General features: G+C 44.4%; 1 protein-coding gene across 3 annotated transcripts in view; it reads right to left on the reverse strand.

Moving 5' to 3' along the window:
• ARMC9 (armadillo repeat containing 9) overlaps positions 1 to 15,482 on the reverse strand; it is a 294,287-nt gene that overhangs the window by 11,651 nt on the left and 267,154 nt on the right. For 2 of the 3 annotated variants that reach the window (XM_068281282.1, XM_068281281.1), the window contains exons 22-23: positions 14,463 to 14,599; positions 168 to 294 (exon numbers count right to left, since the gene is read on the reverse strand). In XM_068281282.1, coding sequence (XP_068137383.1) covers positions 168 to 294; positions 14,463 to 14,599 — 264 coding nt within the window. The remainder of the gene's footprint in view (positions 1 to 167; positions 295 to 14,462; positions 14,600 to 15,482) is intronic. The other variant, XM_068281283.1, reaches the window with a different exon arrangement.

Below are 15,482 nucleotides of genomic sequence, written 5' to 3' on the forward strand. Positions count from 1 at the left end.
CAAATTCAACCTAAAAACAAGGTTTTTAAAACATTTAGTGAATTAAGTTTACCTCTTTCAAGTACACTCTGAAAAATCAGTAAAAAAAAAAAAAAAGAAACCTTATACACTTGCCTGATGTTTTTTAGTTGGGTTAAACCTCCATACAATATTTGTTAAGAATTCACCTGTTACTGTGTCCATTGCTATTCTCCAAACCCAAATCCAAGATCCGAGGTGAGGATGGAGATGCTGCTCCTCTTTGGTCTGACCGACTTGGCGGTGAAAACATTTGAGAAGACTCTGTGTCAACTGCTGTGAGAAGAAAGATGGAAAAAAATGATTTCATTAACATTTAATATTAAATTAATAACTCGGAACACGTTAAACAGTAATATATTAGATAATATGATCTTTAACTGGTTTGTGTTCCACAGTTTTTATCCCTTAAGGTTCCTGACATTTTTGAAGCTAGGTTTACAGTGGGACATTCAGGAGCTGCATTATAAAATTTTATAACGCAGCTTACCGCACTGCAATAAAAAGTCTATGCGATGTTCACAGTGCGACGTTAGCGATGCATGGTAACGTATTGTGTTTTGGTAATGCATTGTTGCAGTGCGTTACCTCTAAATCCACACGTTACCAGGTACAGGAAAGCATACTATTCATTGTCTGCATGCTTTAGGCCCCTTTTACGCTTAATCAGTTGGTATGCGTTAGTGTGCGTTAGTACACATTAGTGCACGTTGGTACGCGTTTTTTCCATAGCAATGCATTGGGAAGAAGATTTCAGTTAAAACGCCTTAAGTGTGAAAGGTGCCATAGGAAAGCATGGGACTTACTTTGAAAATCAGAGCAACTGATTAAGTGTAAAAGGACCCTTACTGTACCTACTTAATATAATGGCAACACAGCGTTAATCTGCGTTACCAATTTTTTGTTGTTGTGCGTTGCAGCTTTACAATGCAATGTCCCACTGTGTACCTTACACTTAAAGAGACTCTGTAACAACAAAAACCTCCCCTGGGGGGTACTCACCTCGGGTGGGGGAAGCCTCCGGATCCTAATGAGGCTTCCCACGCCGTCCTCTGTCCCACGGGGGTCTCGCCGCAGCCCTCCGAACAGCCGGCGACTGTGCCGACTGTCAGTTCAATATTTACCTTTGCTGGCTCCAGCGGGGGCGCTGTGGCGACTTTCGGCACGGAAATAGACGGAAATACCCGATGATTGGAGGCGCAGAAGAGGCACGTGACGGTGACGCAGCGTTCCAGGCTGATACGCGGAAGTAACGTGAGTATACTCCGCGCTCGCCTGCTCGCTGCCCACTGCCACCGGCCCGCTGCCCGCATTTTTGGGGGGAGAAGAGAGGCAGAAGGAGGGGACCCAGGTGAGGGAGGGGGGGATATTTCCCCCTCCCCGCCGCTATCCCTGCTGTCACCCCTCCTCCTAGCGCTGCTCTTCCCCTCCTTAGTCAGGTGTAGGGGGGTCGTGGCGACACCCCCCTGGCTGACTGGTACCCGGTGCGCCCCGCCCCCCTGCGCCCTTAGGTAGGAACGCCACTGTGTGGCGGACCGTTTTTCTCAGCCTGCGCGTCTGGGACGATTAGATGCGTTCAATATGGCGACAGTTTGGGGACCGTAGTGCTGTACAGATGCATCGCTAGGCAACGGCAGACCAATAAATCTGTAGAGCATTGGGGCCCAAAACTTTCAACCTAACGATCACAACCGATCGCTACAGGTGGTAGTCATAAAAAAATTATCAGAATCAGAATCAATTTATTTTCGCCAAGTAAGTTTGCACCTACAAGGAATTTGTCTTGGCAGTTGCTTAACAAACACAAACAAAAACAATACAAGGACAGACAGTGTGTATATTACAAGTCTAGGACATTATAAGTATAGTGGCAGTAAGCAATGTGAGAATTGTTCATTTTCAGTTCTGCGCTGATTACTTTCAAGTCCTAGCAGCTCTAACGTGGTTCAGCATTAAGTATGGCTACCGCTTGAGGAAAAAAGCTGTTCCTGTGTATACAGGTTTTTGTAGCGATTGACCGGAATCTTACTCCTGAAGGCATGCGCTGGAAGATGGAGTGAGCTGGGTGAGAAGGGTCAGAGTCAATTTTGGTCGCTCTCTTTCTGCACCTGCTAGCGTAAAGATCCTGCAGGTTATAGGCATTGCAAGTGTTAATAATGGGATAATAGGATAGGTTGGGGTTAAAAATTAACTGGGGATAAAAAAAAAAAGAAACCAAAAAAAATGTTTTTATTTTATTGGGACCATGTCAATTTAAATTTTGTGGGTTTTTTTTGTTTTGTTTTTTTACTTTTAAAACTTTTTTTGTCCCCTAACTTTATTGAATGATTGTTGCTATTAGCTTGCAACAATCATCCACAGGACCATGCGCGTGCACGAGCATGCATGGTTACGTGTTTTGTTTAATACAGGACATAGAAAACCTACAGCAGCACTATTTAGGACATAGAATCTACATCCTGGATCTACAAGCATTTAATAGGGATGAGCAAAAACAGTTTTGCCAGAAGTGAAACTGTACCTGCAGGTGTTCAAGGAGGGACCCCTGGCAGAGAGGGTTAAGTTACCTGCATTACTGCCTCTTGCCGTAGCACTCCCTGCTGCAGTCCATCCTCCCAACACTTCCTCCTGCACAGTGAATGTGAAGGTGGAAATATTGGGAAGATAGAACGCAGCATGGAGCGCAGTGACAAGAGGCTATCGTGCAGGTAACTTAACCCTCTGCCATGGCTCCCTCCTTGAACACACTTGGGTACAGCTTCTTGTAGTGGTAGATTTGGAGTGGCACATGTATATGCAAGGAGGTGCAAAACCTGGGTGTCAAGCCACACCCATGTACTAACAGCAGAAGTCTAAGATGGGTTTACACACCATTTAAAGATGCTGAAGTGTTTTATTTTTCACCAATAAAAAATGTAGAGCAAAATGAAAACAGCCATGGATGCAAACCAACAACTGATATACAAAAGAAAAGCCATCCATCTAGACAAAAATACTATTAGAGCAATAGAAATATCGGAAATAATATTTTGTTAGAGACATATCCCTAATAGTGGAATCAAAGAGACCACCCATGGCACAATAGAGGAATGAAGGGGTTATTCCTCTATGGTGCCATCAGACGCGTATCTGGAGCCGTGCAGATGGGGCTCCTGCTATAGGCGCAAGACGCGTATCTGGAGCCGTGCAGATGGGGCTCCTGCTATAGGCGCCCTTGTGACTCACCTCCCAGGGGGCGCATCAATCAGCAAATCACCCCTCCCTCACAACCAAACCTGTGGCCGTATAGTACATTCCTAAGAGGGAGAGGACTCTGTCCCGTCCTCCTCCCTCCTGCCAGCTACTGTCGTAGCCACAGCAACGCTGCTCACAACCCTCTCCTGATTGGTCTCATGCCTGTGCCGCTGGGGCTTATGGGGCTGGAAGAGGAGAGGAATGTGTGTGTGTGTGTAGCAGCCAGCCACGAGGTGACACACTACACAGAGCAGAATGGATAGAGTGAGTGGACACACTGCAGAGGACGGTAGGCAGGGACAGAGACCATCACGCTGGTCAGTGCTCTAATGGCCCATACTCACGAGGGACTTTTGTCGCCTCAACACGCAGCGCGCGCGTGTTGCGGCGACAGGTCGCCCGTGAGTATGGGCCGTCGCACGCCCGCGCGCCCCCGAACTGTCGCCCGTCGCTATGTCGCCATGCGATTGAAACTTTCAATCGCATGGCGACAGTCGCCGCTGCCCCCCCGCCGCAACTGTCGCTAGTCCGCGTGAGTACGCGGACTAGCGACAGCAACCTCCATTGAGGTTCACAGACCTTCCGGCGGGGGGAGGAGGAACGTCAGCGACAGCTTCCGCCTTGCCGCTGGTCCCTCTTCCGCATGTGTACGCGGAGGGACCTGGCGAGAAGCTGTCGCCGGCCTGTCGCCCACACGCTCACGTGTGCTGGCGACAGGCGAGTTTTGCAGCCCGTGAGTACGGGCCTTTAGGATGATCTCCTGCAGCAGCGTTTATAAAAGCAAAGGAACTGTGAATTTTCTCACCAGCATCTGTGTACTGTGAGCCTCAGGAGAGCTGCTATATCAGCATTGTCAGATTTACAGTCTACACTGCCCACATTGCTCTCAGCAGACTCACTGTACACAGCAGCAGGTCAGAAGATTCACAGGTCCTTTCCTTTTATCAGCCCTGCTGCAGGAGATCATTCTGATAAGAGCACTGACCAGCAATGACTAGATAAGGAAACAGATGCTGGCGTAGGAGGAGGGTACTGAACATTCTAATGCTGAATACACACTTGCGATTTCCTGATCGATCGACTATTTCCGACATGTTCAATCGGGTTTCAATCGATACAGCTGTCGATTTTGTATGCTTAACATGCAAAATCTACTGCTGTATTGATTGAAACCCAATCGAACATGTCGGAAATAATTGATCAATCCCACGGATCGAGTGGGAAATCGCAACGTGTGTACCCAGCATTAGGTCAACGCACTGTCTTCACTCACTGCTCTTCAGTCCAAGTCTCAGGGTGAATATTCACCAGCACAACATAGGAAGATGTATCCAGCGAAGTCCCCCAATGACAAGCGTTCCCCAATCCACCTTCCTGCGGGCGATGTTACACAAGCAACGTTACAAAGTCAAGCGCTTGCGGTACTTTTGCAGAGTCGTCAGATCTTAAAGAGACACTATAACTTGAAAAAAATCCCTATGGGGATACTTACCCAGAGGGGGAAGCCTCTGGATCCTAATGAGGATTCCCCCGTCCTCCTGTGTTCCAGCGCTGGCTCTCCTGAAACCACTACCGACAGCCTGTGGCGGTTGTGGCGCAAGCGTAGTAGTGCCTGCAATATGTACCTTTCCCTGCTCCAGTGCAGATGCAGTAGTGGCTTTCTAGATGAAAAAAGCCAAGCCCAAGCAGGGCTTATCTACTGGGCAGGCAACGGGGGGGATTGGGGGGGGGGGGGCGCAACTTCAGTGTTTGCCATAGGCGCTATTTTACTCAGATACGCCCCTGGGTGCCATGGGCTGTCTCTTTGATTTCACTGTATTTAAATGTTGTGCACTGAGGTAATTGGATTGGATTGTCTGCACTTTCTGATGAAGAGGACCCTCCAAGGCCCCAAAACAATTGTCAGTTATCGCGTTGACATATAACGTGAAGAATAAAACACTTCAGCATCTTTAAATGGTGTGCAAACCTATCTTAGACTTTTTTGGGTACAGTTTCTATTCAAGCAAAACTGTGCAAACTCATCTCTACTCCTTAAAGGGGTTCTTTCGCGAAAAAAGTAGGCAGTTAAAAAATGTGACAGATGACAGGTTTTGGGCAAGTCCATCTTTTTAAGGGGGATTCTCAGGGCTTACTTTGTTTTCAACAGCATTTCCTGAACAACAGTTTAACTGCCAAAATAGCAAGATACCAGCCGGCCTCCCTAATCACTTGCACACTATTATGTCAGTTAAATTTTGCAACTGTTGTCCAGGAAATGCTGTTGAAAACAAAGAAAGCCATGAGAATCCCCCTGAAAAAGATGGACTGGCCCAAAACCTGTCATCTGTCATATTTTTTAACTGCCTACTTTTTTCGCGAAAGAACCCCTTTAAACACAGAAAAAGAATATGGAATTCTAGGAAAGTCCTAATTGAAATTAGCAGTCTACAACATAAACTTATGTAGCCATATCATATGTTACTGGAACAATTGGAAAGTAAAAGATAGTTGAAAACATGAGCCTCACTTATAGAGAAATGAAAAAAATATCCTTATTATGCAAAAAAAGACCATGTGCATGACCATAAGACCTATCCGTAGAGGTGAACACACATAAAAACCATTAAAAACATGGTGAATACAGTGTGGGTCAACCCCCATCCACTGTATTACAGGCAAACTGAATATGTCAGGTGGCCAGAAGGGGGACACCACTTCTCAGCAATGGCAAGCTATTACTGCCTCCTTTTGCTTTTGCATGATTTGAAGGAATGGCAAGGATTTCTCAGGAAGGCAAGCTATTAGCATGTCACTGTGATCATAGGTAGCAGTCACTGTTGTGATACAGAGAGTTGATATTTTGGTGATGACTGTGTATTTATACACTCTGCAATGAAAGTCCTTCAAATCATGCAAAAGCAAAATGAGGCAATAATAGCTTGCCATTGCTGAGAAGTGGTGTCCCCCTTCTGGCCACCTGACATATTCAATGTGCATGTAATAGAGAGTGGATAGGGGTCGACCCACACTGTATTCACCATGTTTTTAATGTTTTTTTTGTGTGCTCACGCTCTACGGATAGGACTTATGATCATGCACATGGTCATTTTTGCATAATAAAGATAAGTGAGGCTCATGTTTTCAACTATCTTTTACTTTCTAATTGCTCCAGTGTATTAACTGTTGGCTGAGCTCTCTGAAAACAATTTAGTGAGAGGTATCACAGGTGGGTATACTACGGGTACCCCACTGAATAGTGAAAAAAGGAAAATAATTTCTTGTGAGGAACCTAAGGTTGTGTTCAAAATTATTCAACCCCCAGTGAAATTGAGTGTTTTGGCCAGTTTGACATTGATTTTGATCATTTCAGTCATCTTGTTTACAATTAAATCAGAGGCACTTGTAAGTCAGACAAATATAACATAACGTTTATAATGAAATAACTACAATGTCTTTTCTGTGCTCAAATCATTATCAGTTTTATTCAACCCCCAAGTGACATTCATTCTTAGTACTTCACCCTTTTCCAGTTATAACAGCTTTTAAACGCGAAGCATAGCTTGACACAAGTGTCTTGCAGAGATGTACGGGTATCTTAGCCCATTCTTCATGGGCAAAAGCCTCCAGTTCAGTCACATTCTTAGGCTTGTGCGCTGCAACTGCTTTCTTTAAGTCCCACCAGAGGTTCTCAATCGGATTTAAGTCTGGTGACTGCGCTGGCCACTCCAAAATGTTCCAGCCTTTAATCTGCAACCATGCTCTAGTGGGCTTGGAGGTATGCTTGGGATCATTGTTCAAGGTCCAACATCTCCCAAGTCTCAGGTTTGTGATGGACTGCTTCTTTGTCCTCTGTGCGACTGGCTGCAATCGGAGCCACAAACAGGGGGCAGGGCAGCTCAAAGGAGAGAAGCCCATCCAAAACAGAGAACAGGTAAGTAGCAAACATCCTGTCAAGACCCACTTTGGATGTTCTGTTGTAATTAGAGTGGACCTGAACTCAAAACTTCCTCTCTGCTCTAAAAGATATGCAACAACATAACCTTTAAAGAAAACCATTTCTTTGTTACAGTTGATATAAATCCTGCAATAAATCAGAAGCAGACATATCGTTAACATCCTGCGCTTTCAAATGAGCTTAGATGTTTTGGCAGTCAGGTAACACAGGGTAGAGATCAAATTACAACTTGTGATTAGACACAGATGAGGGGGAATTAGACAGGCTCTCTAAATACATACAGGGTGCATTTCTATGTTTTCTTTCTGTCCTGTGCAAGAGTTCAGGTCCACTTTAAAGCATCTGAATGACATTTATTTATATTTGCTGAAAAATCTATGTATCTCTTTTGAAAGTTGAACGTACATATGGTGGGGTGTTCTAACATATTGACAGTATGCAGGAACAAAGTCTGAAGAAGGCTTATTAGCAGAAAGCTCACTCTTTTTCTTTTAAGCCGAAAAATGGTATCATCCTGATTCAAAACTCTCTACTTTCGCTGATGGCTAAGATGGTACAATGTTCTACTGCTACAGGAAAGCAGAAGGATGCTAAACCATACACACTAGCATAGATGTAACAGCTCAGGTGACAGTGACAGTTTAGCAATGAAAGGGAAGCAAACAGCATTTTTATTTCTGCAGTTCTCATAGATGGTAGGAGCTGAAGGACAGAAAATGTGTCAGGAAAGAGTTAACTGAGACCACTGCTGGCTAGGAAGAAAAAAACAAAAGAGAAACAATCATAAATTAGGGTTAGATAAGAGTGTAATTAACTGCTGCTGGGGTCAGTGTCACAGCTGTAAAAGAGAAAGTGAAGAAACTAGCAGAGCTCACTGATGTTTTGAATGCCTGCATTAAAACTCAGCGGAACTTAGTTCTATCTGCTTTGTAATGTAAAACCCTTTTATTTCTCACATCTACTTGTATGTCCATCATACAAAAGAATGATTGTTATAACACACCAAGAAGTGAGAGAGAGAGAGAGAGAGAGAGAGAGAGAGAGAGAGAGAGAGAGAGAGAGAGAGAGAGAAGCAGGGATTGGGGAACTCTGGAATTCAGCTATTAGTGCAGAGCAGTGCGCTGGCTGGCTGCGCTGCGGGACCAGAAGAGATGATTTACTTTGAGATATAACCTCTTCTCCCTCCAAGTTCTGCCGCCCTTCTGATCTTATCTGATTTTATCGCCCTAGGCCATGGCCTCTATGGCCTTACCAGAAATCCGGCCCTGATTATGAGGGCATGGATGAGGAGTTTGGTGGTGGCAGAGGTCAGGAAAGGGCAGATCTTGCAGATTTTATAGAGGTGGAAGTTGCAGGACTTTGTGAGGTTTTGGATGTGGGGAGTGAAGGAGAGTGGGAGTCCAGGGTGACACCCAGACAGCGGGCGAATGGTAGTGTGGATAACAGTGACATGCACTTCTGGGAGGTTCAGGGATGGCTGGGGTGGGAAGATCATAAATTCAGTTTTGCCCATATTTGGTTTCAGGAACCTAGCGGACATCCAGGAGTAGATGGCTGATAGGCAGGAGAAGACCTTGTCCATGGTAGTGGTGGATAGGTCAGGGGTGTGGAGGTAAATCTGGCCTGGGTGTCATCTGCATACAGATGCTAGTAAAAACCCATGGAAGAGATAACCTTGCCAATGAAGGATGTGTATAGGGAGAACAGTAGGGGGCCAAGGACCAAGCCTTGGGGGACTCCCACCAAGAGGTGGTTGGGGGTGGATGAGGACTCATTGAAGGAGGTTGTGATGAAAAGGAGCAGCTAAATAATAAGCTCTCAAATCTGGGACCCCCAATATCTCTCTGCCATCATTACCATGAGACTCTAGGTTTTTTATTTTCCCAGATAATTCTTATTTTAACATACAATTATTTGCCTGCCTGTTTTGTGTTGCTAGATCATGCTAGAGTGAAGCCTGATGGTGGTGGGAGGATGGAGGAGAGAGATGGCTGACCTGGTGCTGGGCAGGTAGGAAGAAAGTAAGGGGTGACTGGAGGTGTTGAATAGGTAGGATGAAGGTGCTCGGTTTTGTTAGTGTGAAGGTTGATGTGCCCCTGTCCAGCCACCCTTTCACGTTCAGATCAGCAAGAGGAAGTAGAATATGATACCCACCCGATACTTTAGCTTCTCCTCGAGTCTGCTGCTCTGGTTGTCATTGCCATCTCCTTGCATCACTTCACAACAGAAAGCTTGGGGAGGTGGCAACACGTGGCAATACATCCAAAACTTAGGACACTGGACCAAAGAAGAGTTTCTGTGCAGCTACAGCATATACTTCTTCCCTGTGCTTTTATCTATTCATAGAGGAGCAGCAGCAGAGTGCAGCATATTGACCAGCAGCAAGTTGGGGACCCCCACTAGATGTTACACACAGATCGCAAGAGCTCCATATACAAGCACTGCTCTATGTGAACAGCAGCAGAAACTGAGTTCAGTGGACTGGCAGCAGCAGTATTATGCCCACACTGTAAGCAACAGACAGGCGGGTGGTTTGTGTAGTGCCTGCTGGCTGGGCAGGTATTTAGTATACACACAGAAAGCAGTGATACTGCTTCTAACTTTATTTTGCACATTTCTGTATTTACTTGCCCTGCTGAATGCCCACCTCATCCATATTTAGTTTTATGCACAACAGATGGGCAGGATCTGGCAAAACGATTTGAGTCATGGGTAGTTTACACTAGTTGGGGAAACATCGCGGTTACCTTTGCCCAACTGCATCAGCTGCCGATGATGAATATGAAAAGAAGCTGACAGGTGTTTACCAGTTGTTAGTCAATTGCTTCAAAAATGACTGCTGTGGAGGGTCGGAATGTTCCAGGCTTTTTGCCTTCATTCAATGCTCATAACTCATCAGAGCAGGAAACACCCACTTTTGAAGTATTCATATTTGCAAAACATTTCAATGCAAGTCTATTACCGTGGAACTACTTTTGAACAGTACCTTCGGGTAAGCAGCCTCTGTCTTAATGACGGAGGAATAGGAGAGGGGGTCAAGAATAATACTTATCTGTTCAGACAGCATCCATCTAGGCAGGTGATTGCTGAACCCCCTCCAAATTTGGGGCCATAGCAATTTTCTGCCTGGGCTATGGCCACGGCCATCTGCATTTCCGCGGTTTACCTCCAGCTTGGCAGCTGTGGCATAACTGGTGGCTGTGAAGCTGGGGGCAGGCCGCAGCAACGCAGGCGGAGGTTTCTGAAGGGCTTCAGAAGTCTTTGGAAACATGGCCACGACTGTATTAACAAGGAGGAGGTTGGAGCGTCATCTGTGAAACAGTGAGGTCAGATCAGGTATGTATTTAAGCCTGAGACCCTCCCCCCCCTCAGAGCCATAATCATTAGGTCAGATCTTTTTACTGGACGTACTCTTTAAACTAAGTGATTGACACTGCATGCAACATTCATGAACATGAAATTACAGATTCTTGTGTAATTGTCAATCCAACCGCATTTTTGTTGCTTTCATGAGAGTGCTTGGGGTGGTTGTAAATAATTGTTGTGCAGGTATCAACTATCAGGAAACTACACGGCAGAACTGCCTTAACTCAGTCTATGCAAATAATATCTTTGTAAATGCAGAAATAATAAATCAGATGAGCGAACATACTAAAGCAATCCTTGAACTGTGTACCATATATTAAATATTTATACATTTGCTCTGACTAATAAGTTCTCATTATTATAATCACATGTAAAATGCTTTCAGCCAAAATACAGTCATTTGGAAATTCATGCAATAAATATCCCTAACATACTTGCAGATGTTTATTAAGTCAGGTGGGCAAATATGCTAAAGCAGCCTTTGAACAGTGTTTACATTCAATATTTATGCATTCACTCTTTGGGTAATACAAACTCATTAACATTTTGAAATTGCAGAGTTTCTAACACGTAGTTCTGTCAAAATACATTCATTTTATCATCATGCCTCATCTATATCCCTTAACAAGTTTTTCATTTTGATAGAATTAAAACTGTTCTAAATACAGTGGCTTGCAAAAGTATTCGGCCCCCTTGAAGTTTTCCACATTTTGTCACATTACTGCCACAAACATGAATCAATTGTATTGGAATTCCACATGAAAGACCAATATAAAGTGGTGTACATGTGAGAAGTGGAACGAACATCATACATGATTCCAAACATTTTTTACAAATCACTAACTGCAAAGTGGGGTGTGCGTAATTATTCAGCCCCCTTTGGTCTGAGTGCAGCCAGCTGCCCATAGACATTTCCTGGTGAGTGCTAATGACTAAATAGAGTGCACCTGTGTGTAATCTAATGTCAGTACAAATACAGCTGCTCTGTGATGACCTCAGAGGTTGTCTAAGAGAATATTAGCAGCAACAACACCATGAAGTCCAAAGAACACACCAGACAGGTCAGGGATAAAGTTATTGAGAAATGTAAAGCAGGCTTAGGCTACAAAAATATTTCCAAATCCTTGAACATCCCCCGGAGCACTGTTCAAGCGATCATTCAGAAATGGAAGGAGTATGGCACAACTGTAAACCTACCAAGACAAGGCCGCTCACCTAAACTCACAGGCCAAACAAGGAGAGCGCTGATCAGAAATGCAGTCAAGAGGCCCATGGTGACTCTGGACGAGCTACAGAGACCTACAGCTCAGGTGGGGGAATCTGTCCATAGGACAACTATTAAGTCGGGCACTGCACAAAGTTGGCCTTTATGGAAGAGTGGCAAGAAGAAAGCCATGTGTTAACAGAAAAGCATAAGAAGTCCCGTTTGCAGTTTGCCACAAGCCATGTGGGGGACACAGCAAACATGTGGAAGAAGGTGCTCTCGTCAGATGAGACCAAAATGGAACTTTTTGGCCAAAGTGCAAAACGCTATGTGTGGCGGAAAACTAACACTGCACATCACTCTGAACACACCATCCCCACTGTCAAATATGGTGGTGGCAGCATCATGCTCTGGGAGTGCTTCTCTTCAGCAGGGACAGGGAAGCTGGTCCGAGTTGATGGGAAGATGGATGGAGCCAAATACAGGGCAATCTTGGAAGAATACCTCTTGGAGTCTGCAAAAGACTTGAGACTGGGGTGGAGGTTCACCTTCCAGCAGGACAACGACCCTAAACATAAAGCCAGGGCAACAATGTAATGGTTTAAAACAAAACATATCCATGTGTTAGAATGGCCCTGTCAAAGTCCAGATCTAAATCCAATCGATAATCTGTGGCAAGATCTGAAAACTGCTGTTCCCAAACGCCGTCCATCTAATCTGACTGAGCTGGAGCTGTTTTGCAAAGAAGAATGGGCAAGGATTTCAGTCTCTAGATGTGCAAAGCTGGTAGAGACATACCCTAAAAGATTGGCAGCTGTAATTGCACCAAAAGGTGGTTCTACAAAGTATTGACTCAGGGGGCTGAATAATTACGCACACCCCACTTTGCAGATAAGTATTTGTAAAAAATGTTTGGAATCATGTATGAGTTTTGTTCCACTTCTCACGTGTACACCACTTTGTATTGGTCTTTCACGTGGAATTCCAATAAAATTGATTCATGTTTGTGGCAGTAATGTGAAAAAATGTGGAAAACTTCAAGGGGGCCGAATACTTTTTCAAGCCACTGTAACTGCATTGACAAAACAAATGACCCTGTGTAGTTTGTCATCATATGATGCTGGTAGTTTACAATATTAAAGACAATAAACGAGAGCATTGATGCACAGATGCTTTCCTGTGAAAGACACAGGAAGAGTGTTTGATTTCCTGTTTGGAAAATTTTTGACACACTAAATTTCTTGAAACATCTGTACCCGAGATGCTAGGTCACTCAGCGGACAGTGTCAGCAATCCCTCCACAAACCAGCAGTGCTAAAACATCACAAAGAAAGACAGTTTCACCATATCTCTTTACATGTAAAAATACAGGAATAATCAGGGCTAGTTCATACTGGGCAATCAGTAAAGTGCTGCTACTAATGTATCCCTATGGATACATTCACACAGCAGCAGTTGCGATTTTGATCAACGTGCTGCATGCAGCATTTCGGGGGCGATTGCACTGTGATTCTTGTTCTATTGAATGGGAACCACAAGCGCAAATCACTGAATCGCGATATTTTGCCCGCAAATCGTGACCGTGGAGCCCAACGCGATCGGGGGCAAGCAGCGCTCCGAGCACCGAGTGTGAACTGGCCCTCACATAGATCTGTGGTGGATCCAAGAAAGTAACATATCATCCAGAAAAAAAAAGGATGTGTGTATGGCCAGCCTTACCAGTTTCTCATTTTTACTGCTGGTTCCCTGAGAACTGCAAATTACAGGGGTAACTTGGAACTTCGCACAAAACTGCAATCATATGCAATTGAGACCTACATTTTCAATTTAGATAAGGAAATCCAATGACCTTTTTTATATACAATATTGTTAAAATCCTAGATCAGGATGTGTGGTTTTAAAAAAAAGCCAGCACCTATTCAGTAGGAGACCTTTGGCAAGTCTCCCTAACACTGCTCCTGCCTATAGAGCGCGCCCTGGTGGCTGCAGCTCTGGCGCTTTGAGTCCGCCAGGAGAAAAAGCGCAATATAAATGTTATTTGTCTTGTCTTGTCTAATTTATGTTGTGTGGAATATATCAAAAATTGCAATTCACAAAGCATTCTGCATTACACAAGCCAGTTATGCATATTATATTCGTATTACATGACTGGCTGGACTTGCAGTGCTGGCTTCCTGTGCTAATGTCAGGTATTGCTTGGTTGGACTATATAGCAGTCTATAAGCTGTGCAAACTCCTCCTCCTATCCCACCATCACCTACAAGAGGAAGTCAGGGAGGAGTTAGAAGTATAGCTGGAGGGAGGGGGAATTAGCCATCTCTTCTGTGGACACAGATCTAACTCTACCCACCTCCTCCTTGCGCTGTATAGGAGGTAGAAGAGGGAGGTGGTGGGTGTGGTTAGGTCATGACTGCAAAGGAAGAAACTCCTACGTTTTGGCAGCTCTGTACTTAATGCAAAGATCTATGTGTAATTTGATTGGCATTTCCCACATGCATCTAGAAAGGCTCCATCAAATATTAAAACTGTGTGAGTTGGGAGTATTCTTCTATTCACCTTTGCAATCCAAGAGGGTGAACTAGCACTTTAATGCACTGTAGTTTTTTTCACCATTTCAAAATGAGAGATCCCACAGTGAGTAATGTGGCGGGGTTTCCAGGTTTCTAGGTAAAGTTATTAAAGAACATTTTTAGAATGACTTACATGCCATAGTCACACTGTAATCTGCAGTAGCAGGACGGCTACCGCTTCGTGTAGGCGGTCTTGAAATGGAGGTTACAGATGCTTTGTGCATTCTGAAGAAATTCGATGGATTGCCGGGTGAGAGTTTGGTTTCAGGGCTAACGACAAGAAAGGAATAAATCAATGCATGAGAAATCTTTTTTTATTTTTACTGCTGAGATTAATAAAAGTAAAACAAACACACATACTGCACAAAATCCCTACAAAGGCTGCAGTGTCTGGCTAGCTGGAAAATCATATAATATATAAAATCATATTCTGCACAAAGCAGGATTGTTAAATGCTTACTAAGCACCAGATTCCCCATTAGACACATGTCTTTAGGCACCACTACTGGAGGCTTTTTTGTCTACAGAGACCATTACTAGAGGGCGCCTATTCCTAGGGCTTTCCCATCATCACTGCTTAGTGCATATACTGTAGATGCCCCTACCATTGCTATCATTACTTTTGCTGCTGCCTCTTTTGAGATCCAAGCTACCATTATTTGTCTCCTCCTCGGCTATGTCACCCATTATCTATTGTACTGTATACATTTTTGCGAATTGTGCCACCTATCCATACCCTTCTTTGCTACCCTTTAACTATCTAGTTGGCCAGCTGTGTGACAAGGTGGGCCTTGTCATGTCCAATGTTCAAACCAGTTAGGAAATGGGTAAGTGAAACTACTGCACTTCCACACTCATCCCCCTGAGTAGGAACAGATATGTGGATGTCCCCTTATTGTTATTGTTTCACATTCCACCACAAGTCCCACCCATTCCATTATCGCTATCTTCTCAGTGCGCACGAAGGTGAGGAAATGCACCCAGTCCTTAACATTGCACAAGGGTGCTTTAAAAAGCTGAGGGGGAAAGATTGTCCAGCTCCTTTGCAAGGTACCCCCAATGGTTGTGTGCTGGTATTACTCAGGAGGAAAAGCCCCACACTTAACAGCTTTGACTTTCTGGCCAAAACAAGACTGCATTTAAAAAAAAAAAA

Source organism: Hyperolius riggenbachi, chromosome 4 (assembly GCF_040937935.1).
Source record: "Hyperolius riggenbachi isolate aHypRig1 chromosome 4, aHypRig1.pri, whole genome shotgun sequence".
Taxonomy (NCBI): Eukaryota; Metazoa; Chordata; class Amphibia; order Anura; family Hyperoliidae; genus Hyperolius; species Hyperolius riggenbachi.